This window comes from Microtus oregoni, unplaced genomic scaffold, assembly GCF_018167655.1.
Source record: "Microtus oregoni isolate MIOR12 unplaced genomic scaffold, Mior012 000048F_ref0000485, whole genome shotgun sequence".
Taxonomy (NCBI): domain Eukaryota; kingdom Metazoa; phylum Chordata; class Mammalia; order Rodentia; family Cricetidae; genus Microtus; species Microtus oregoni.
Window position 1 is genome coordinate 4,754,614 of NW_024543222.1, and position 22,542 is coordinate 4,777,155.

General features: G+C 53.8%; 1 protein-coding gene across 1 annotated transcript; it reads left to right on the forward strand.

Moving 5' to 3' along the window:
- Positions 1-220: 220 nt before the first annotated feature.
- Positions 221-21,700, forward strand: Hid1 (HID1 domain containing). The gene is made up of 19 exons (XM_041636131.1): positions 221-414; positions 7,100-7,249; positions 8,546-8,716; positions 9,287-9,400; positions 10,115-10,221; positions 10,398-10,514; positions 12,140-12,362; positions 12,524-12,580; positions 13,663-13,803; positions 13,978-14,068; positions 14,276-14,427; positions 14,545-14,623; positions 16,521-16,685; positions 18,500-18,727; positions 19,001-19,107; positions 19,585-19,665; positions 20,278-20,369; positions 20,513-20,671; positions 20,910-21,700. The coding sequence occupies exons 1-19, from the start codon at positions 349-351 to the stop codon at positions 20,971-20,973; spliced, it is 2,364 nt and encodes a 787-aa protein (XP_041492065.1). The 5' UTR covers positions 221-348; the 3' UTR covers positions 20,974-21,700.
- The last annotated feature ends 842 nt before the right edge of the window (positions 21,701-22,542 follow it).

The following is a 22,542-nucleotide window of genomic DNA, read 5'->3' on the forward strand; positions in this document are numbered from 1 at the left end:
TGAGATGCCAGGAGGATTTCCGTCTTCGGGACTAATGGACAGAAGAGAGAGGTGGGATGGGGAATAACACTCGATTGTAGAACGAAGGGCCGAAGGACCAGGATTTGGGTTCCACAGAGAACTCTGGACTTCTCTGGAGGAATAAACGGCAGGTGCGGAGGGGCGGGGCCTTGTAGGGGCGGACCTAAGGGCGGGGCTACAAGGGGCGGGGCCGACGCCGGCGGCGGGCGGGGTTCGCAGCTCCGCTCCTCCGAGAGCAGCTGGGGCCGCGGAGCTGGAGCTGGAGCCAGAGCCCGAGTCCGCGACAGAGTCGGAACCCGGGGCTGGGCCGGAGCGGGCTCCATCGACATGGGGTCCGCAGACTCCAAGCTGAACTTCCGGAAGGCGGTGATCCAGTTGACCACCAAGACGCAGGTGCGCCCGGGGGCCCAGCCTCTTCATCCACCTGCCCGGCTTGGGGGCAGGGCAATGACGGGGGCTGGGTGAACTTGGCTCACTCGAGCGTAGGGTGACCAGCTAGTCCAGAGGGGGATGCTGAGACTAGCGCCGGAACGAGATCTTCCCTCTGTACCTCAGGGCTCCATCTCTACCTCTGGGATCCCACCCTAAGCCTCCTCTCCCCTGGGAACACTCTCCCGGGCATTGCTGCTGCCACCTTAGGCTGACGTGTGCCTACTCCTAAAGCCGGCGGCGACAACGTTATCCGCCCCCTGTCCCGCCCCCCAGTGCCGGCAGCCTCGCATAACCAGCCAGCTTCCCGCTCCCACCTACCCATCCATCGCCTGCTCTCCTCCCTGCCCTCAGTGCCCACGGTCCCGGACGCACGGGCCCGGGCTGACTCAATGCAAACAAAGCCGGGCCGGCGCCTGCCGGGGTCGGGGAAAACAGCTGGTGTGCGGTGGCAGCGGCGGCCTCTCTGGGCCCTGGTTGATGCCTGCGGGCAGGGAAGGCCCAGGTCTTCCTGGGAGCTCACAGAGTGGCAGGCGGCAGCATCAGGGTAAGAAGAGGAGCTGTCCTCAGGCCTAGGGAAATCCGCTTTCCAGCTAGGGATGCTCCAGGGGCTTCTCCGGGCCCGGTGGTGCTGGTTGATTGTGCTTTCTGGTACCCGAAATGGAGATTCCGGGTTTGCGCATGAGGAGGGACTCCCAGATTGCCTTTAGTCTGTTGGAGAGGGAGCCGTAGGTACCTCCAGTCCAATCCATGCTCTCTCATTTCCCCCTGAGTCCACAAGTGTCACAGAAGCCTCCTCCTCCTCTTATCTCCACTACACACCTCTTGACCCAGCAATGGTGTGGGAAGCCCTTCTGTGGTTATTTCGAGTCTGGGCAGCTGGGAACGAACAAGCAGGCTCCTTCCTTGTTCTCCCCTTACTCCTTATTGCCAGAACCAGGCTGCTATGATTATGGAGAGAGCCAGCCATGTCCCTGGGGGACAGGGGACTGGCTGTCAAAGGGCTCTGGACCTCCTGCCATCTGGAACCCCACCCCCACCCTGTTGTTCTCTGAGCTCTATATTGTTCTTGGCCAGTTTGAGTGAGATCAGGGAAACCATCTTCCCATGGCCAACCAGTCACAGCCTCAGAGGGCCGACCTCTGCTCCCACACTCTGCTGCCCACCTTGGAAAGGTCAGGGGCTGAAAAACGAAATGCCAGGGCTTCTGTCCAGAGAGCCCATTTCCAGCTGAGAGGCCCCTGATGCAAACCAGAACTTCTTTTTGCTCCCCGTGACTTGTTCCAGAACCTCAGAGATGAGATTCTAGGTCTGTGGGCAGCAGAGGAGGGCGGTGTGGGGCACCTCGCACAGCGGAGGGTGACAGAGAGGGTGTCTCCCATGTTTACTGCCTCGCTGGAAGGTGTGGTGGGCTCAGCAGGTCCCTTGGGGGCAGGATAAATTCAGACAGATCTAGGAAGGTGGGCAGTGACCTGCTTTGGCTCCCTCCCCTGAATATTGCATTCGTGTCTCTTCCTGGATTAGATGGTCTGTTCTTAGCAGAAAGGAGTCAGTTGCTTGAACCAGAGCCTAGAGTAGGCTGGGGACCTAGTCTGGGTTTCTCCCACTTCTTCTTCCCCCTCCCTCTCCCTCTTCATCTTCCCCCCTCTCCCTCTTCCCCTTTTCCTTTTCCCCTTCTTCCTCCTCCTCTTTTTCTTCCACCTCTCCCACCCCTTCTTTTCAATTTATATTATTTATTTTTATTTGTTTTGGGGTATATGTGTGTGTCTGCGTGTGTACACTGTGGTGTATGTGTGGCAGTCAGAGGACAACCTGTGGGAGTCGGCTCTCTTTTCTCACCATGCAGTCGCTAAGGGTTGGAATTAGGTTCTTAGACTTGCCTATCAGCAAGCATGAAGTGCCTTTCCGAAGTGTTTTTACCAAGAACCCTCACTGCTGAGCCATCTCACCAGGCCATGGGCTTTCGTGTAAACGTGGAACTCTCACAGGTGGGAGGGGGCCAAGACCTTAGACTCTTTGCGGTGTCAACTTTGGGCAGCTGGGATTCAAGAATCCGCGATGGTCTTCCTGGACCTGCACTCAGTATCCGCAAGGTGCTTCGGGTGTGTTGACCTCAGAACGACCTCACTTCCAGGCCCCCAGAGGCTGTGCTTTGGGTAGCGGACAGTGGACTCTTTCCTGTAGCCCGGGCCTGAGCGCTCGGGTGTGAGCGCTTGCCGGTTAGCCTTCCCTGCCTTCCTGCCCTGCATCCTGTTTTCTTCCTGCCCTGTTGGCCAGCCCTGGGCTGCCGGGCTTAGCTCTAACTCTGAGGCCAGCCACATTGGCTGTGTTTCCTGTCTCCTCTCTTGGCTGGCACCACAGAGTGGGGCGTTACAAGATCAGAGATTTCCCTCCACCCCAGGATCCTGCCTATCTGAGAATGCTCTGCTGCAGGCCAGGGTCAGAGCTGATAGGCACATGTTCACATGCGCACTCGTGTGTGCTAGAATGCTTTGATCACCTGTCAGAACAGATCATCCTCATCCAGGTAGATCACAGCTGGTTTTACTGCTTGCCACCCCCTCCCCAGAAGGAGATTATTGAAGCCTCAGCTGGGGACTGGGGAGATGGCTCAGTGGTTAAGAGGGCTCACTATTCTTTAAGATGAAGAGAAGTTCACGGCACCCATGTGGGTGGCTCACAGCTCCCTATGGCTCCAGCTTTGGGAGACCCAACACCTTCTTCTGGCCTCTGTTCAAGACCCCACACATGTTCATGCACACAGAAACACACATACTCATAGATAAAAATAAAATAGTTTTTTTTAAAGCTATATCTGGTTCCCTCAACCAATGCAAATGCCTAAGGCACAGTGGGATCAGGGGAGGAGATGCAGACTGAGGTTAGCGATCATGAGGTCCTATGTTCAGTCTCTGTAATGAGAGGTTGTGAAGGGGTGGCGTTTTGACTTCCACAGCCAGGTGTGGTGTAATCCCAGCACTTGGGGGTTGAGGCTGGAGGGTTATTGTAAGGCCAGCCTGGTCTACACAGAGAATTCCAGGCTAGCCCTGGCTACATGAAGAAGGTTGGGGTGGGCAGGAAGACACGTGCTCGTTTCTGAAGGGTTTCCCCTCTTCTTCTGGGTTCAGCCTCTAAGGCCCCTCTTAAGTTTCATTTGGATTTCAGTCCCTAGGTGATGCTTACCTAATGAACAAGGTCAGAGGTCATGCCTAGCTGTGCTCAGCTGGGCTTCTGCCCCTTTAAGGGTGGTAACTACCTGGGAGGTGGGTTGGGTATTAAGAGTTGGCAGATTTCCAGAGGTACTTCCAATGGGGGGAGCTCCACAGGCCTTCTGAGGGCGACTTCTCATTCCACTGGCTCCAGGCCACTCAGACTGGGGTCCCCAGCTCCTGCCTGCCCCCCATGGGTATCAGATGGCTGTATAGCTGAGGTCTGGCAAACCCCACCTCCAGGGCCTCTCCCTAGGCCTTTGTTTACCTCCAGCTAACTTGCTCTACCAGTTCTGAGATAGGCTGCAGCCAGGAGTTGGGCTCTGGAGTGGAGTGGGGGGGCTTTTGTTCAGGGAGTGGCACTTTGTTGAAGTGTGCATTCCCCAGCCTTGGGTTTGAGCAGCCCCCTGGCACTCAGCCTTGTCAGTACCCGCCTCAGCAGCAAGGACAGGGACAAAGGGCTGCCAGGCAGGCTCATCTAGACCTGAGTCAAGAATGTGATGACGTAGCCAGGTGGTGATGGCACAGGCCTTGAGTCCCAGCACTCAGGAGGCAGAGGCAGGCGGATCTCTGTAGGAGGGCAGCCTGGTCTACAGAGTGAGTTCAGGGACAATCAGGACTACACAGAGAAACCCTGTCTGGAAACACAAACAGACAAAAAGAACGTGATGAACAGAGATTGGGACTGGAGGTTCCCCGGGTAGGAGCATGCCTGTACACAGAGATGAAACACCATGACCAGAGCAGCTTGTGGAGGAAAGGGTTTATGTGGTTTACACTTCCATATCCCATTTAACCATCAAAGAAAATCAGGGCAGGAACTCAGGCAGGGCAGGAGCCTGGAGGCAGGAGCTGATGAGGAAGCTGTGGAGGGGTACTGCTTATTCCCAATGGCTTGCTCAACTTGTTTTCTTATAGAACCCAGGATCACCAACCCAGGGATAGCTGGGCTAGACCATCCCTCATCAGCTACTAAAAAAAGAAAATGTCCTATAAGCCTGCCTATAACCCAATCTTATGGAGGAATTTTCTTTTTCTTTTTATTCTTTTGGTTCTTTTGAGACAGGGTTTCTATGTGTAGTTGTCCTGGAAGTTACTATGTAGACCAGGCTGGCCTCGAACTCAGAGATCTGCCTTCCTCTGCCTCCCGAGAGTGCTGGTTTTAAGAGGATGCATCGCTATGCCCAGCTTGAGGTTCCCGCCTGTCAGGTGATGCCAATCTGCGTCATCAGCACGGGAGGGGGTTCTAGCTTCATCAGCGCTGGAGGGGGTTCTAGTGTCATCAGTGCGGGAGGAGGTTTTAGAGATGAAATTTATCATCTAAGTTGGCTGCCTTGGGGCTGGAGAAATGGCTCAGCAGTTAAGAGCACTGACTGCTCTTCTAGAGGACCCGGGTTCAATTCCCAGCACCCACATGGCAGCTCACAACTGTCTGAAAATCCAGTTCCAGGGGATCTGACACCTTCACACCAATGCACATAAAATAAAGATAAATAAATCATAAAAAATTTAAAAAAATAAATAAATTGGTTGCCTTGGTCTTTTGCTTGTAGGACTGTCTATATAATTCAAAGACCACACGTTTTATGTTTAAAATTTGTTTTTATTTATGTGTATTTCTTTGTGTGTATGCCACAAATGTGCATGTTCCTATGGAGGCCAGAAGAGGGCGCCAGATCTTGCTCTCCTGGAGCTGAAGTTCCCTGTACCTGAATCTGAAGGAAGAGCAGCACGTACTCTTAACCTCTGAGCCATCTCCAGCCCCCAGGGCCATATATGTGCTTGTCTCAATAGGGCCTTTAGGACTTTGTTAATTATCTTTTGTTCGTTCTTGAGATATGTAGCTCTGGCTGTCCTGGAACTCACTACGTATACCAGGCTGCCTTCAAACACAGAGAGATCCACCTTCCTCTGTCTCCCTTGTGCTGGAATTAAAGGTGTGCACCACCACACCTGATATGTCAAAATAAACAATAACAACAAAACACTTCTCTGTGTATGTGTGTGGCAGGCTTATATTTGTGCAAAGTCACATGTGTGTGTGGAGGTCAGGGGACAACCTGTGGGAGCTGGTGTACTCCTTTGGATAAGGTAGATCCTGAGTTCAATATTCAGGTCATCAAACTTGGTGGCAAGCCCCTTTACCAAATGAGTCATCTGTCAAGCTTCAAGCCTATAGGACTTTGTAATTATTGTTGAAATGAGAAGCTTATAATGGGAAATGGGGGCAGCCTGAGCAAAAGCCCTAGTTTGGTTTTCTCTGTATAGAGCTTGCTGTCCTGGAAATCTCTCTGTAGATGAGGCTGGCCTTGAACTCACAGAGCTCTGCCCATCTCTGCCTCCTGAGTGTTGAGATTAAAGGTATGCACCACCACTGCCTGACTTGTGTGTGCTTTTTTTTTTTTAATTATTTAATGTTTGAGTGCTCCATCTGCATGTACACCCTTACACCAGAAGAGGGCACCAGATCCCACTATAGGTGGTTTCGTGTGGTTGCTAGAGCTTGAACTCAAGACCTCTGGAAGAGCAGCCAGTTTTCTTAACTTCTGAACCATCTCTCCAGTTCCATGTGTGCTGTTTTGAGACGAGCCCTCTATCAACAGAGTTGAGCTGATGTTTAGACTCCATCCAGCAGGTGGTGGGAACCCCAAAGGCCTTTATGTAACTTTGGCTGTTTGCTTTGGTGTCTGGGGTCAGAGGCCATTGTACAAACAGCCCAAGAGGGGTAGCGTTGGAGGCTGGAGCTCCCAGAAAGTGACTGGACCTGCAGCATGGGCTAGCCGTGGATGCTGAGAGGAGCATGTGGGGAGGGGTCAGTGAGCTGGGCGTTTGGTAGATGTGCTGAAGAGGACAGCATTGGTGACTAAATGGATTGGTTTTTTTTTTTTTTTTTTTTTTTTTTTTGGTTTTTCGAGACAGGGTTTCTCTGTGGTTTTGGAGCCTGTCCTGGAACTAGCTCTTGTAGACCAGGCTGGTCTCGAACTCACAGAGATCCACCTGCCTCTGCCTCCCAAGTGCTGGGATTAAAGGCGTGCGCCACCACTGCCCGGCTGGTGACTAAATGGAATGCTTGTGTCCTTTGTTATCTTCCTTTGAGGGCAGCCCTGTCTCGCTTCTAGTAGCTTGACCTCCTGGTGTGGCCTTGGGATATGGCCCGGCAAGGATGTCAGCTTCTCTTTCATGGGAGAATGAGAACTTAGCCAGGGATACACAAACCCTTGGGGACTCAGATGGTTTTAGTACCAGCTGACCCTTGACCAAGCGCACTTATCTTACCGCTGACCCCCGTCTTGTGGCAGCTGAAAAAGCTCTTCCTCCAGATTGGGAGGCTCCTGGGTGCTGACTGGGATGGAGGGTAGCGTTTGTGGTCTCCTGCCAGGGGTTTGTCTGGAGCTATGGGGAAGGAGCTGTGTAACTGTGGACACTGGATTCCCCTGTAGCCTGTGGAAGCCACCGACGATGCGTTTTGGGACCAGTTCTGGGCAGATACAGCCACCTCGGTGCAGGACGTCTTTGCATTGGTGCCAGCGGCAGAGATCCGGGCAGTGCGAGAGGAGTCACCCTCTAACCTGGCCACCTTGTGCTATAAGGTAAGGGCTGTTTGGCTCCTTACTGCTGCTTCCCTCTTCCCCAGGGTGGCCGAGTGACCCAGTCTGCAGAGAGACAGAGCACACATTCGGAATACCCCATCCCCAGGTCCTAGAGGTCTAGCCTCTTTGCTTCAAGTTCTCCTTGGTAGGGTTGAGGGGAAAGTAATCACGGCCACCGTGGAGGAGCGCTTTATCCCGCCTTGGCCGGTACTTTTCATACACTAGCTCATTTTGCTTTCCCATAAGGTGCTGTTGTTTTTTTCCTCTATGACAAATTTAAAAGAAAATTTAGATTTATTTATTTATTTTACTTTACGTGTTTGAGTGTTTTGCCTGATGTATGTATGTGTTTCGTATGCATGTGTGATGCCTGAGGAGATCAGAAGGAGGAACTGGATCCCCTGGAACTGGAGTCATGGATGGTTGTGTGCCACCATTGTAGGTGCTGGGAACTGAACCTGGGTCCTCTATGAGGACGTTTGTTTTGTTTTGTTGAGACATGGTCTCTCTACATAGCCCTAGCTGTGCTAGAACTCACTGTGTAGATCAGGCTGGCCTTGAACTCATAAAGAGCCACCTGCCTCTGCCTCCTGAGTGCTGGGCTTAAAGGTGTGCACCTCCATATCTGCTTAAACAACACATGTTCTTAACCTCACAGTCACCTCTCCAGCCCCAGTCCTTTTTTAAAAATTTTTTAAAAAAGGCACTTCTATATGGGGTTAAACAAAAGGATTAGGAGCAAAAGAGGCTCTCAGAAGAAAATAAGGTGGGTACATACTCTTCAAGTGAGGGGTGCTGCAGATGAGGTCTTGGTCATCCAGGGGGCTGAACTCTGCTATCCTGATGCTCTGGGCTGCTTTTTGGCTTTTTTCTTTTTTTTAAGATTTATCTATTTATTATGTATACAACATTCCTTCCATGTATGCTTGCCAGAAGAGGGCACCAGATCTCATTACAGATGGTTGTGAGCCACCATGTGGTTGCTGGGAATTGAACTCAGGACCTCTGGAAGAGCAGTCAGTGTTCTTAACCTCTGAACCATCTCTCCAGCCCTATTTGTTTGTTTTTTGAGATAGGGTTTCTCTGTGTAGCCCGGGCTGTCCTGGAACTCGCTATGTAGACCAGGCTGACCTCGAACTCACAGAGATTCACCTGCCTCTGCTTCCCGAGTGCTTAGATTCAAGGCTTGCGTTTTAACCACATCTCAGTTCCCATGAACTAGCTGACCTCTCCAGCCTGGGTGGCCTACACCCAAAGGGTCACTTCCCATGTTCTTCCCTTGCTCTGTGCCCGCAGGCTGTGGAGAAGCTGGTACAAGGAGCAGAGAGTGGCTGCCACTCGGAGAAGGAGAAGCAGGTGGTCCTGAACTGCAGCAGGCTGCTCACCCGAGTGCTGCCTTACATCTTCGAGGACCCCGACTGGAGGGGCTTCTTCTGGTCCACAGTGCCCGGGGCAGGGCGTGGAGGGGTCTGTGGGCATGGCCAGGGAGGAGGGGAGGACCCAGGCAGGGTCACTTGCTGTTGAGGAAGTGTAGGGATGGGGACTAGGGATAGAGTGCCGCTGAGGAGGAAGGAGCCAGGACCAACTTTTCAGGCCCTCAGTTTCCCTCCCAAGAGGCCTTTGCTCCCTATATCCTGGAGCGGGGTGCAGGGATAGGACCCAGTGCCTGTCGTTAGAAGGTCCAGAGGGACCAGATTTCTTGTCTTCTCCCAGACCCCACCTGCTCTGGGCTTATCTCCAGCAAGTGCCAAGGGTTGAGCCCCCATGATTTCCAAGAGGGCTGCAACACTTGAGCTTGGTGTCTGACACCCTGGTGAGGGGGAGATTTCCTCACTGTTCCCCAATTCCTGTCTTTGTTCTGCTCTCTTCTGGCTTAGGGAAGTTTGGGATGAGCAGGAATTCACTTCCTCTTCCTCCCTCGTCCATCTGTCCATCTACGTATGCCTGCGAAGACCCGGTCCCTGTCCTTTACACCCTTGAGCCCTGGGACCACCTCTTCTTGGCCGGCCTCCACTGAGCAGCCTGCATCTCTTGCAGGGGGAGGAAGAGGATGAGAATGCTCGCCCCTTGGCCGAGTCCTTGCTCCTGGCCATCGCTGACTTGCTCTTCTGCCCAGACTTCACCGTGCAGAGCCACCGGAGGAACAACGTGGTGAGACACCACGACATCGCCTCCTGGGCTCTTGAGGCCGGAGATAGAGGGGTGGCCTAGAGAGCAAGGCTGTTAGGTTTATATCTCCTGGGGGAGGGGGGGGTAGGGGTGGCCCAGAAAGCAAAGCTGTTAGGTCTATCTCCAGGGGGGGTAGGGGTGGCCCAGAGAGCAAGGCTGTTAGGTCTATCTCCTGGGGGGGGTAGGGGTGGCCCAGAGAGCAAGGCTGTTAGGTCTGTATCTCCTGGGGGGGGGTAGGGGTGGCCCAGAGAGCAAGGCTGTTAGGTCTATCTCCTGGGTGGGGGAGGGGTTGTACAGCTGGAGAGGAGCCAGCTGGTGTCCAGCTGTGCAAGGCACCTGTTGTCCTCTTTACCTGAGGTGGGAGGGGTGCAGGGCTAGAACCAGGAAAGTCCCCCCAGCCTGCCACACCTCATCCCCCTAACCTTCCCCTCCCTCTTTCCTGCCTCAGACTGGACTCAGCAAGTAAAATTACCAATATAAGACTGAAGAAAACTGAGCATTTTAAGAAATCCAACCACATTTGTTTCTCTCCTTACATTGGGACCTGGGGCCTAGTGGGGGGCTGTCTTTAGGAGAATACTGGGGTATGTTGTGCAACTAGGGACAGTGGGAAGCTTGGGTCCTCTGGGCATGCGTCATGTGGCTGTTGTTTTGTGTCCCCCACCCCAAAATCCTACAGTTCCTCTCTCTTCCCAGGACTCAGCAGAAGATGTCCATTCCCTGGACAGCTGTGAATACATCTGGGAGGCTGGTGTGGGCTTTGCTCATTCCCCACAGCCCAACTACATCCACGACATGAACCGGTGAGCTGGACCCGGGCTGGGCCTTTGCATAGCTCTGAGACCCACAGGTCTTCCATCCAACCTCGGGAACAGGGGTCATTTCTTCCATGGTCCTTGGCCAGGGTGGTGGGCAGGGTTGGCAACTCCCTCCTAGAGGGAGATGGGTCCTAATGCACCCTTTCTGGTCCTTCCTGCAGGATGGAGCTGCTGAAGCTGCTGCTGACATGCTTCTCAGAGGCCATGTACCTGCCGCCATCTCCAGAAAGTGGCAGCCCCAACCCCTGGGTTCAGTTCTTTTGTTCCACAGAAAACAGGTGAGAGACTACATGCCTTTCTAATATTGCCTGGGCACTGGTGAGTTAAGCCCTATTGGCTTTATTTAGGGGGAAGGTGCTGCCCCCTGGTGGCATGAAATCATAATTTAGCTACACCCTTGAACCATCAAGGCCCCAAACCTCCTGGGGGCCCTTGGGTGGCCCAGGTCCAGGTCTCCTAGCTGTTTTTTTTCTTTTATCTTTTCTTTTCTTTTTCTTTTTTGAGACAGAGTCTTTTCTGCGCAACAGGCTGGCCTGGAACTTGCTTTGTAGACCAAGCTGGCCTCGAACTCACAGAGCTCTACCTGCCTCTGCCTCCCGAGTGTTAGGATTAAAGGCGTGCGCCACCACCACCCGGCTCCAGGTCTTTCCTGGAATCACATTGTTCATTACAAATAGAATGTGAGTAGCTTGATAGGCGTCTCTGTGTGTAGAGTACTTGCCTAGTGTGCATGGAGTCCTGGGTTTGACCACCAGCACCACGTGAACTGGGTGTGAACTGGGTGTGGTGGTGCACAACTCTAATCCCAGCATTCCAGAGGTGGAGGAGGCAGAAGAAGTAATAAATTTAGGGTCATCACTGGCTACTAGTGAGTTTTAGGCTAGCCCGGGGTATGTAAGATCCTGTCCCAAAAGCAAAAAGAAAGGAAATTAATTTGTCTATTTTATTGAACTCAAGTGTGTTTTAAAAAGTGAGCGCTATCTTTGCAATGAATTTATAGAACTATGGAGATCATCTGCGTTTCCTTCACTTACGCTTCTTTCCCCACCTCCGGTGTGTAGTTAGTATTTCCCGCACACTTCATCAGGACCAACCACTCAATAGCACTCAGCAGCCAGCCACATGGGACCTGTGGCTGTCCTTTAGGTCAGGGGGTGGAGAAGAGGAGAGGTCTGGACCAGGAGGGGACACTCACGAGTACAAGTGGGTGTCGCACAGTCATCCGTGGGACACGATATTTGAAACACGCACTCCAACTGGGCATGCCCAGCTCTAGGCGGCTATGATGCTGGCTCAGGTGCTGGCATTCTGAAACTTTTAACCTTCCCGCTTCTGGACTCTGATCCCTGCATAGCACAGCTCGCCTCCTCTGTGTTTTGAGGGCTTCCTGCTGGACTTCTTTTTATCCCCAGAAGAGGAAGGCTCCCACCCAGTCACAGTCAGAGGCTGGCCAGAGTTTCTCCTCATGGCTGCGTCAGACAAACGGCCACTCTTTGTTGCTTGTTTAACTGCTGGATCACAGTCTCCTCACCTGTAAGATGAGGAACTTGAACGCTGACATCTTCTGGACCCAGTTCACATCATTCTGTGGCCCGGGAGCTGGGGGATGGACCTGGGTCCTGCTCCCCAAGGGGAAGCTGTGTTCCCTTGCTCTTCTAACTGCTTGTCTGAAGCCCCTGAGCACTGAGAAGGGTGTGAGCATGTTCTCCACAAGGAGCCCCTCACCCTTGGCCCAGCCTGGCCCTGGTCGGGGTCAACTTCATGCGTGGATAGGGAGGGTCTAAGGGACACTACTGCCTCCCTGGTCCTAGCCTGCAGCCCAGTAGCTCAGCAGCTTCTTCTGTGGCCTGAGAGGCAGGCCCAGGGGAGCAGCCCTGCAGCTCTGCTCCGCTCTCCCCTGCAGACACGCACTGCCTCTCTTTACCTCGCTCCTCAACACCGTGTGTGCCTACGACCCTGTGGGCTACGGCATCCCCTACAACCACCTGCTCTTCTCGGACTACCGGGAGCCCTTGGTGGAGGAGGCCGCTCAGGTGCTTATTGTCACCTTGGACCATGACAGTGCCACCAGCACCACGCCCACTGTGGATGGCACCACCACGGGCACTGCCATGGACGATGCTGATGTAAGGATGGGATGGAGAGATGGCTGGAGGCAGATGGTATCTCTTAGCAGAGGTCCTGGGCAAGAGGCACACCATGGGAGGGGACCTGGGGGCGTTCATCTGCTGCTGCCCAGGCTCACCAGAGTGGAGCATCTGCTCATCATAGCTCCTCCCCTTGGCAGCCTCCGGGGCCTGAGAACCTGTTTGTGAACTACCTGTCCCGGATTCATCGTGAGGAGGTGAGCTGGGCATAGATGGAGGACTCTAACTGCCCACCTTCTGCAACGGCTGTGGGGATAGAGGAGTCCTGTCCTTCTGCATTTCATGCATGGCCACCCTAAGTTAAATAGTAATGGCAATGTTTGGGAGATTTTGAGGTGCAGAAAGGGCTGATGGGAGTTGGGGCTGTGTGGCTCAGATGGTAGAGCACTTGCCTGACATGCACAAAACCCTCCCTCCATCCCCAGCACCACACAACCAGGTGCGTGTAATGCCAGCATTTGGGAAGTGGAGGCAGGAGACTTGAAAGTTTAGTCATTCTTGGCTAGCCTGGACTACAGGACACCCTGTCTTTAAAAGTAAATAAATAAGCCAGGTGTAGCAGCACTTGTCTTTAATCCCAGCACTCGAGAGGCAGGCGGATCTCTGTGTTCAAGGCCAGCCTGGTCTACAAAGCAAGTCCCAGAACAGCCAAAAATAAAAACAAAAACAAGTAAATAAATGAAAGAAGGAAAGAAAATAAAGGGCTCAGGCCCCGAATGCACCAGGGTAACCAAGGCGGCTTCCCAAAGGGGAGGTTGCTGTAATGTTGGGGTTCAGAGGTGGCTTTAATGTCCAGGCAGACTCAGGGAGAGGGGAGGTGCCATAGTTCCTGGGACTCTAACTTCTGCAGATGCACAGTGAGGGACTATAGCTGAGCCAGCCCCCTCCCCACCCCCCAAGATCAAAATAGAACATAGCTCAGCTTGTGTGGTGTGCCCAGTAAATGAGAGCTCTATGAGAATCTTGTGTGTGATGGGGAAGGGGCTGGAGGTGCTGGGGGGAGGGGCAAAGGCTAGTCCCTGTCAAGGAATCCAGGTGGTTAGGGAGCCTGGTTCAGAGGTCCATCTGGGGGTTACCGGGAGCTTCAACCTTGCGTAGGGGGTCCTCTGACTTGCTGGAGGGAAGGCAGAGGCTCAGTTTTCTGGGGTGCCAGCAGTAATGTCCAAACCTAAGTCCCTCGATTGGAGATTGTAAGGTTATGGGAGAGTGAGGAGGCATTTGCAGGGGTATCCTGAGCTGGAGGGAGCCAGGCTGGAAGGAGCCCTGTTCTGTCCCCCAGGACTTCCAGTTCATCCTCAAGGGCATAGCTCGGCTGCTGTCCAACCCCCTGCTCCAGACCTACCTTCCTAACTCCACCAAGAAAATCCAGTTCCATCAGGAGCTGCTGGTTCTTTTCTGGAAACTCTGCGATTTCAACAAGGTGAGTGGGCTCCGAGGGCTATAGACATGGAGGGACAGAGCTGATGATTTAGCGGGGTCCACAGGGTCCAAGGACTGGCATAGCTTGGGGGTCTCCCCAGCCTAGGTGGGACAAGGTGGGGCGGAGCCAGTCCTGGCACTGACCCAGCCCACCTGTTCCCTCTCTCATTCCCAGAAATTCCTCTTCTTTGTCCTGAAGAGCAGTGACGTGCTGGATATCCTGGTCCCCATCCTCTATTTTCTCAACGACGCCCGGGCAGATCAATGTATGACAGCATGGGCCTGTGATCCCGGGGTGGATATGGGGTCTCGTTTCGGGTGGGGTCCAGCCAGTGTGTCCTGCCTCCCAGAAACTCAAGCCCAGTGTCCTAACCTTCCATAAGGGGCCCCCTCGGGCCCCTGTAGATGGGTCTTTGCTGAGTTCTCCCCTCCCCTTCCTGCCCGTGTGACACTTCCTATGTTGTGTGCCTCAGCTCGGGTGGGCCTGATGCATATTGGGGTCTTCATCCTGCTGCTTCTGAGTGGGGAGAGGAACTTTGGGGTCCGACTGAACAAGCCCTACTCAGTGCGCGTGCCCATGGACATCCCTGTCTTCACAGGCACACATGCAGATTTGCTCATCGTGGTAAGGGTGTGTGTGTGTGTGCATGGTCTGACTTGGGGGCTTGGGGGTGACATTCTCTTCTTGGCCGAGTCTGGAGATGGTGGGTCATTCACGCCATCCCCCTTCCTCCCTGCATAGGTATTCCACAAGATCATTACCAGTGGTCACCAGCGGCTACAACCCCTCTTTGACTGCCTGCTCACCATTGTGGTCAACGGTAAGAGCCCAGAGCCTAAGTTCCCCAAGCTCACCACCAGCAGATGGCGCCAGGCCACAGGCCAACCAGACATCAGGTCCCTGCCTGGCTTTATCGCCTGGAATAAGACAGCCACATGTTAATGCTGATTTTTTTTCGTATAGTATAAGAGGCAACAGGGACAGGTGATAAATGCTTCAGAGTCTATGAAATGGCCCAGAGGATAATATCTCTTGCCATGCAAGTTGGGGTGTAAAAGTGGAAGGAGAGAATTGACACCACCAAGTTGTCCTGTGACTGACTCTCTCTCTCTCTCTCTCTCTCTCTCTCTCTCTCTCTCTCTCTCACACACACACACACACACACACACACACACACACATACTCGTGCACACGATAATAGATAAAATTTCTAAAAAGCTTTAGAATACACTTTATATAATCTAAATTCAAAACACCTCCTCTTATATATGAAGAAAGTATAAAACCCATTGAGGTAGTTTATGTCCTGTTCATATCCAGTCTTCAAAGTCTTGTGTGCGCTCTGTTCACGCAGGACATCTCAGTGGACACTGGCTATGTGGCAGACATTGGATGGCCACATATGGCTGCTGGCTAGCTATTGGGTAGCAGAGGTTTGGGCTGTTGGAGTTACAATGTGAGGCTATCAACAGCATCTTCAGGGCCTGCAGGCTGCTCTCTGGGAATGGAGGCAGGAGGGCTCAGGCTAGCTGGGGGTCCTGCATGGTGGGTAGCTAGAGCGGAATGACTTTCGTGAATGTCTCTTGGCCACTGTGGTTCCTTGATAGATCCCTTTTACATTTCTGTTGCCGTAACAAAGATCCTTGCATTTATTTGGCTTTATAATTCCAGGTCACAGCCCGTCATTGCGGGGAAGTCAAGGCAGGCACTGAAGCAGCTAGTCATAGGACATACACAGCCAGGAACCAAGAGACAGACCCTTGCTTGCTGCCTGGCAGCATAGGCTCAGCTAGATTCCTTAGTCTTAACTGTTCAGGGCCCAGCTTAGGGAATGGTGCCACCCACATTTGTAGGGGGCCTTCCCACTTTAATTAACAGTCAAGGCGCTGCCCCCCAGACATGCCCAACACGAACATGATCTAGATAATTCCTCGTCGCGCTCTCTTCCCAGGTGATAGTGAAGACTAGCATGCTGACCGTACTGTCGTTTGAACTCCTGAGTGTCTGGGGTGGCACCGTGGGTCCTGAGGTCTCTAGCTGGGTTATGAGCTCTGTACCTTCCCTTAGTTGGTCCACCGATTCTATTTTCACGAGTCCTAACCGAGTGCCTAACAAGCAAGGGCAGCTCTGAGAATGCCCTTGTGACGAACGTCTGAGTCCCTGTTCCCACCCTCTGGGGCCTTCAGCAGAGTCAGGGGAAAAGGCGGGGAAAAGGACACACACAGGTCAGCTGCGGTTTCCTCTTTGATTCCCACTCACAAAGCTGTCCCAAGGAATACAAATCTCATGACAGCAACCTGTTACTCTTGAATGGTGTCACATCCCGTGTGAGCGCCCCTGCCCTGTCATTTTATTGCTGGGGAACTTGGGTTTGGTTTATAGCCCTCTCTAAACCCCAGGTTCTTTATCTACATCCTCGTCCCTGTCCTTCCTCCCTCTGTATCTGGGAGATGCCTGGGAGAAATGATCCGGGTGTGCCTTTGAGGTTGTGGGGTGGTGGAGGCTGGTCTTTGTCGGGGGGGGGGGGTCCCTGCAGGTAGCTGGGGACAGCGGGGATCTGTTGTTGAGGTGAGTGGTTCTGCCCTGGCCTGGGATTTTCAGGGCTGGCCCTCCCTTACAGGGTGGGGGTCCCTCAGGCAGCTGGGGACAGCGGGGATCCGTTGAGGTGAGCAGTTGTGCCCTGGCCTGGGATTTTCAGGGCTGGCCCTCCCTTACAGTGTCACCCTACCTCAAGAGCCTGTCCATGGTGACTGCCAACAAGTTGCTGCACCTGCTGGAGGCCTTCTCCACCACCTGGTTCCTCTTTTCGGCATCCCAGAACCACCACTTGGTCTTCTTTCTCCTGGAGGTCTTCAACAACATTATCCAGTACCAGTTTGATGGTGAGGCCTGACCTGAGCCCCTGGCTTGGCTTAGGGGAAGTCCTGGTTCAGGGATCTTTTTTTTTTTTTAAGATTTATTTATTTATTATGTATACAACATTCTGCCTCCATGTATGCCCACACACCAGAGGAGGGCACCAGATCTCATTACAGATGGTTGTGAGCCACCATGTGGTTGCTGGGAATTGAACTCAGGACCTCTAGAAGAGCGGACAGTGCTCTTAACCACTGAGCCATCTCTCCAGCCCCTGGTTCAGGGATCTTGCCTGTTAGCTTAACATCCGTCCCAGGGATCCATCAGTGCACGCTTACTGAGTGCCTGCAAGTGCACCTGGGCATAGGGAGCACAGCAGGGAATCAAAGCATGTGTTCCTCATCCCTCCTAGAGCTTAGAGCTGGGGCATGGAGTCACAGAGGAGGGCCTTAGGCTGACAACCCGACCCCAAAGAGTTCATTTAGCTTTGGATACTTGGAAAACTCAGAGTGTCAAGAGCCTGCCGGCTGCCACAACAGATGTCTTACTGGGGTCACCGGTGCAAGCCAGACCTTGCCACCCACGTGCTCTGTGACTGGCTCTGAGCCTTGGTCCCCATTTGTGGGATGCTCATAATGATACCGCTGTGAGTCCCTCTCGCAGGGTGCACACCTTTAGTCCCAGCGCTTGAGAGGCAGAGGCAGGGGGACCTCTGAGTTTGAGGCCAGCCTGGGCTACAGAGTGAGTTCCAGGACAGCTAGGGCTACACAGAGAAACCCTGTCTTAAAAAATAAAACCAAGCAAAACTAAACAACCAAAAAGGCCCTTTCTTAGAGATTATTGGGGGGGGAATTAGTAACTCAAAAAAAAAAGCACTTGGCACAGATCTAGCAACTCAAATATTTGCAATATACATATATATGTGTGTGTATATATATGAATATATACACATATATAGTATATATACATACATATGTGTATATATATGTGAATGATGGATGAACGTGAGGTGGGCAGAAAAGCACTGCATGGCAAGGGAATGTCCAAAGGCCCTGGGATGGGTGCTAAACTGAAAGCAGTATGGTACGACACAGGACTGGAGAGGTAGACGGGGCCATTGAGGGTTCTGGGAAGCCCTCACACCTCCCCCTGATAGCTGTGGGAACATAGGTAGATGACGGAGGACGGGCACATGCAGCAGCGTCCTCCTGGACTTCTCTGTGATGCTGAGAGGGTGACAGATTTAATTCTGGGTTGATGAAGACACGGTAGGGCTCAGGTTGCCCCCCCATGCCAGAATATACCCCCTTAGCGCTGGGCTGCAAGGGGATTTCAAGATATACCAAGATACTGAGAGAACTCGGGGCTTAGCTGTTTCCCACAGCCTAACATCTGGGCACCCCAACAACCTAATTTATTCCCTCCAAAAAAAAAAAAAAAAAACCTTCCTTCCTCCTCCTCCTCCTCCTCCTCCTCCTTCTCCTCCTCCTCCTTCTTCTTCTTTCTCTTCCTCTTCCTCCTCTTCCTCCTCCTCATCTTCTTCTTTTTCCTCCTTTTTTGGCTCCCTAATACCTAACTCCTTGGTATGTCCTACAGCCTGATTTCTTGACATCCCACAGCCTAACAACAGGCACCCCACAACCTAACTTTTGGGGATCTTCCATATCTACGATGACCACTGACACCCATACAGCCAGGCCTGTCCTGCTCTGGATACCCTGTACCAGTTCTTATCCCTGGGGAAGAGACCCTGCTGTCTCACAGACTGCCCTCTGGTCCTGGAAACCATCCCAGAGGCAGAGTGGGAAGCAAAGCGAGGCCAGACATGTTCCTCCCACAGGCAATTCCAACCTGGTCTATGCCATCATTCGTAAGCGTGGCGTCTTCCACCAGCTGGCCAACCTGCCCACGGACCCACCCTCCATCCACAAGGCACTTCAGCGGCGGAGGAAGACGCCGGAGCCCCTGTCCCGTGCTGGTTCCCAGGAGGGCGCTTCCATGGAGGGTTCCCGCCCTGCTGCCCCTGCAGAACCGGGGACCCTTAAGACTAGCCTGGTGGCCACTCCAGGTCTGGATGCTTTTAGTGCGGGAGAGTGTGGGACTTGGCTGGAGATGTCATTGTTAGGGAGTGGGTGTGATCTCTGGGGTGTCATTCCTGTCTAGGAAGCTGAGGAAAAGGAATTCAATAGCCTGTGGGGGTGGCAGTATTGGGTGGGCCTGGAAAGGTAGCTTGACAGGGCTCAGAGCTGAAGGCAGCTGTAGGAGGGAAGGACACACACAACCTCTGGGGCCAGAAGGGGCACTATAGCGTGTTCCTCTCCCCCTCCTGTGTCCCACCCAGGCATTGACAAGCTGACAGAGAAATCTCAGGTCTCAGAGGATGGTACCTTGCGGTCCCTAGAGCCCGAATCCCAGCCAAGCTCAGTAGAAGGCAGCCCGTCTGAGGGGGTAGGTATTGGGGATGCCTGGGGCACAGTTCAGAGCATAACTTCATTGCCTTTTTCTCTGAACTCTGAAGTGTAGGAGTGGGCAAGGCCAGGACATTCTGAAGTTGCTGTATTGGAGCAAGGGAATCAGGGCTGCCATCGCTGAACCAGGGAGAGGGAGCCCATTACGACCTTCCCTGTTTACTGGTCACAGCAAAGCCCTGTGACCTTCGGGTTCCTCATCCATCAGCCTTATCTGAGTCCGGCCTTTACCCTGCCCTCTCTGTCAGCCCCTGGCCCTAAACCTGTCACTGGGCTGGGCTGGGCCGGGCCAGGCCTTGGGCTCAGGGCAAAGGGTACAGGACTAGACCTACCTCTCAGATGCAGTCAACCTCCCTGTAGCCCTGTAGTGGGGTCAGCAGGGGACACATTGTTGCTCTATGACCGCACCCTGTACTCATTCCTTCCCTGGTCACTTCCATTCCTTCCGGGGAACCAGGAGCCTAGCCAAACATGGAGAGAGCAGCGGCGATTGTCCAACACATCAACCGGTGGCCAGTGGAACCCGACATCAGATTGGGTGAGGAACACAGCCAGGGGATCTGGAAACTGGGGTTTGGGTAGACGGCATGGAGCATGGTCTGTCCGAGCTCCAGCTCTGGAAAGACTGGGGTGAGAAGACCAAAGACGTTTGGTCTAGAAGCCAGGCTGAGGGACATCCCTTCCGGCTGTCCTTCCTTGCCTCCGTCTGACCTTTTAGTAGTTGCCCAGAGGACTGATTCTTTCGTCAGTCACCCTTGCTAGTTCCTCCCCAAATTGCTTCCGCTCCCTGTGTGTTTCCTGTGAGCCCCGCTGATGGCCGTGGACGGGGATAATAACCATCCCTATGATCGTGCCATCCAGCCACTGCGAGAATTAAAGGGGGAGGTCTTCCGGAAGGCAGGAGGCACAGCAGCTGGCCTGTGGGCACTGCTCAGCACGGCCTGGGCTCTTCCCGTTAGCAACAGTTCCCCTTGAGACAGGCTGTTGATCACAGCGTCACACTCCCTGTCCTGGGGAGCCCGTGGCTCTGGGTCAGGGTCAAGCCTGTCTCTTAGCTCTGGGCATGGCTCTCACAGATCCTGTCCTGGGGAGCCCGTGGCTCTGGGTCAGGGTCAAGCCTGTCTCTTAGCTCTGGGCATGGCTCTCACAGATCCTGTCCTGGAAGTCGAAGTTGCCGCTCCAGACCATCATGCGCCTGCTGCAGGTGCTGGTGCCCCAGGTAGAGAAGATTTGCATTGACAAGTGAGTCTGGAAACTGGGTACCAACCTAGGTGGCCCTGGAGAGGGGCCAGCTCAGACTTGGGGCAGAGGTGACGGGAGCACACGCCCCAGGGTTCCAGGTTCAGTCTCCAGGAACATTCTAGTGGTCCCACCTTTTTCTCTAGGGGCCTGACAGATGAATCAGAGATCCTGAGGTTCCTGCAACATGGTACCCTAGTGGGGCTTCTGCCTGTACCCCACCCCATCCTCATCCGAAAGTACCAGGCGAACTCGGGCACTGCCATGTGGTTCCGCACCTACATGTGGGGTGTCATCTATTTGAGGTGGGCCTTGCAAGGGGTCGGGAAGTTACACCCTGGGGTGGAGATGGTTGTCTCCTTGAGGAGTACCCACCGGGGGATTTTAGCTCTGGGTTCCTCTCATCCACAGTGGGGCTAATGTTGAGGGTGGGCACTCTTCATCCAGACTGGGGACATCAGGATGGGTGGGGGCCTTGTAGCTACCTAGCCCTTTCTCCAAGGTACCCCCCTTCTAGAAGGTGATAGCCCACTCCCTCTATAGGAACGTGGACCCGCCCATCTGGTACGATACGGACGTGAAGCTGTTTGAGATCCAGCGGGTGTGAGGATGGGGACCTGAGGGAACAGGGCCAGGAGGGCTGGTCCTAGACCCCAGTGCTCCCCAACCTAAAGGACCGTGATCAGGGCAAGGGGCAAGTAGGTTGGTCAGTCCTGGCTGGCAGGTCCCAGGTGCCCATTGTGACTGGAGACAACAGGGTGAAGAAAGCCTGTCCTCTAGGCTGTTCTCCTAGGAGCCTTTTGTCTCCGGAGATACAAGCCCCACCAGAGCCCTTGCCCACCTTGGCTCCTCCTCCAAGACCTGCCCTTGTGCCGTCTGCTCCTGGAAGCTGCCAGCTCACTGTGCCCTAATAGGTTTTCCCAAAAAAGCCATGTGCTGTCCCTTGGGGCACCTGGTCATGGTGAAGGAAGTCCTGGCTACCTAGTCGGAGACTACTGGTCCAGGCCCACTCCTTGCCAGGGCCCCTGGAGAAAGGGTGGCTGAGCTGCTGGCCAAGGAGGCTGGGGCTGACAGCCTAGAGAGCAAACCTGATGAGTATGTTTTAGGAGTGGGGTGTCGAGGGCCCCCTGTTCCTGTCTTTGGGTCGGCAGATGTTGCCTGACTGGTGGGGCCTGAAGAATATCAGTGTCCCTGCCCTACTTACTGCCTGGGTGGTGGGGGAAGCAGGACTCTGCCAGCCAGCTCTGGCCTCTGGGTCTCCCTGCCTCCCCTGTGTCATGCAATCTTTGTTCTGCACAATCGGCCACCTTACACAATAAAAATGTCCCTCTCTCTGTGCCTCTCTCTGTGCCTGGGGTTGGGGGAAGTACCTGACTGGGGCTCTTATTTCAGCACAGTTGGGGACTCTGCAACCCAGAGCCCATCCCCTGAGGTCTCTTGCTCTCTGACTGAGCCGGTCATCTGTCATTGTGGGGAGGAGGACATAGGGCTGCAGGATCGGACTCTGTCACCCAGTGTTTGGCTATGGCAACCCAGAGTAAAGCTCACACAGGAGAGACCAAAGGCCTGGCTAAGTTCTTTGCATGACCTCAGGTAGTCAGAACAAATGTTGAGGGGCCTGGGGCCTGGGGCCTGGTTTGACAGTGTGTGACTTAACAGTGTGTGGCTTCATGGGAGCAGGGGAGTTTCAGAAAGGGCAGAGCTTTGGCTGCAGGGCCAGGGCCACACACTTTGGGCCCTGGACATATTTGTTCTGAGCTCAGAGAAATGGATGGGGTGCTGGTGTTGCCAGCTTGCTCACCTTCTTCCTGGCCACCAGTGGCTCAGGGGACCAGGCCTGGGCACTGGGCAAGCAGAGGCCACAGTGACCATCCATAGTGAGCAAGTTGCAGAAATGTCCTGGAGACTGTTCCAAGACAGTGCAGGCCAAGGGTGGAGGTCGGGGCTCTGCAACCCTAGACTCATCTCTTCCTGCCTCTGTCCGTGGACCAGACAGAGAGTACCTGGTGTCGACCGCTCCTGGCTGAGGAACGGGACTGTCTTGCTTGAGTCCTCTCAAGGACCATTCTGTTGGCCACACCTGGAGTGGCAGGTCTGTCTCCAGGAACAAATGCCGCAGAGGCTGAATGGAATCAATCAAACAAACAGGGTTTATGGAAGCAGGAAAGAGCTGTTG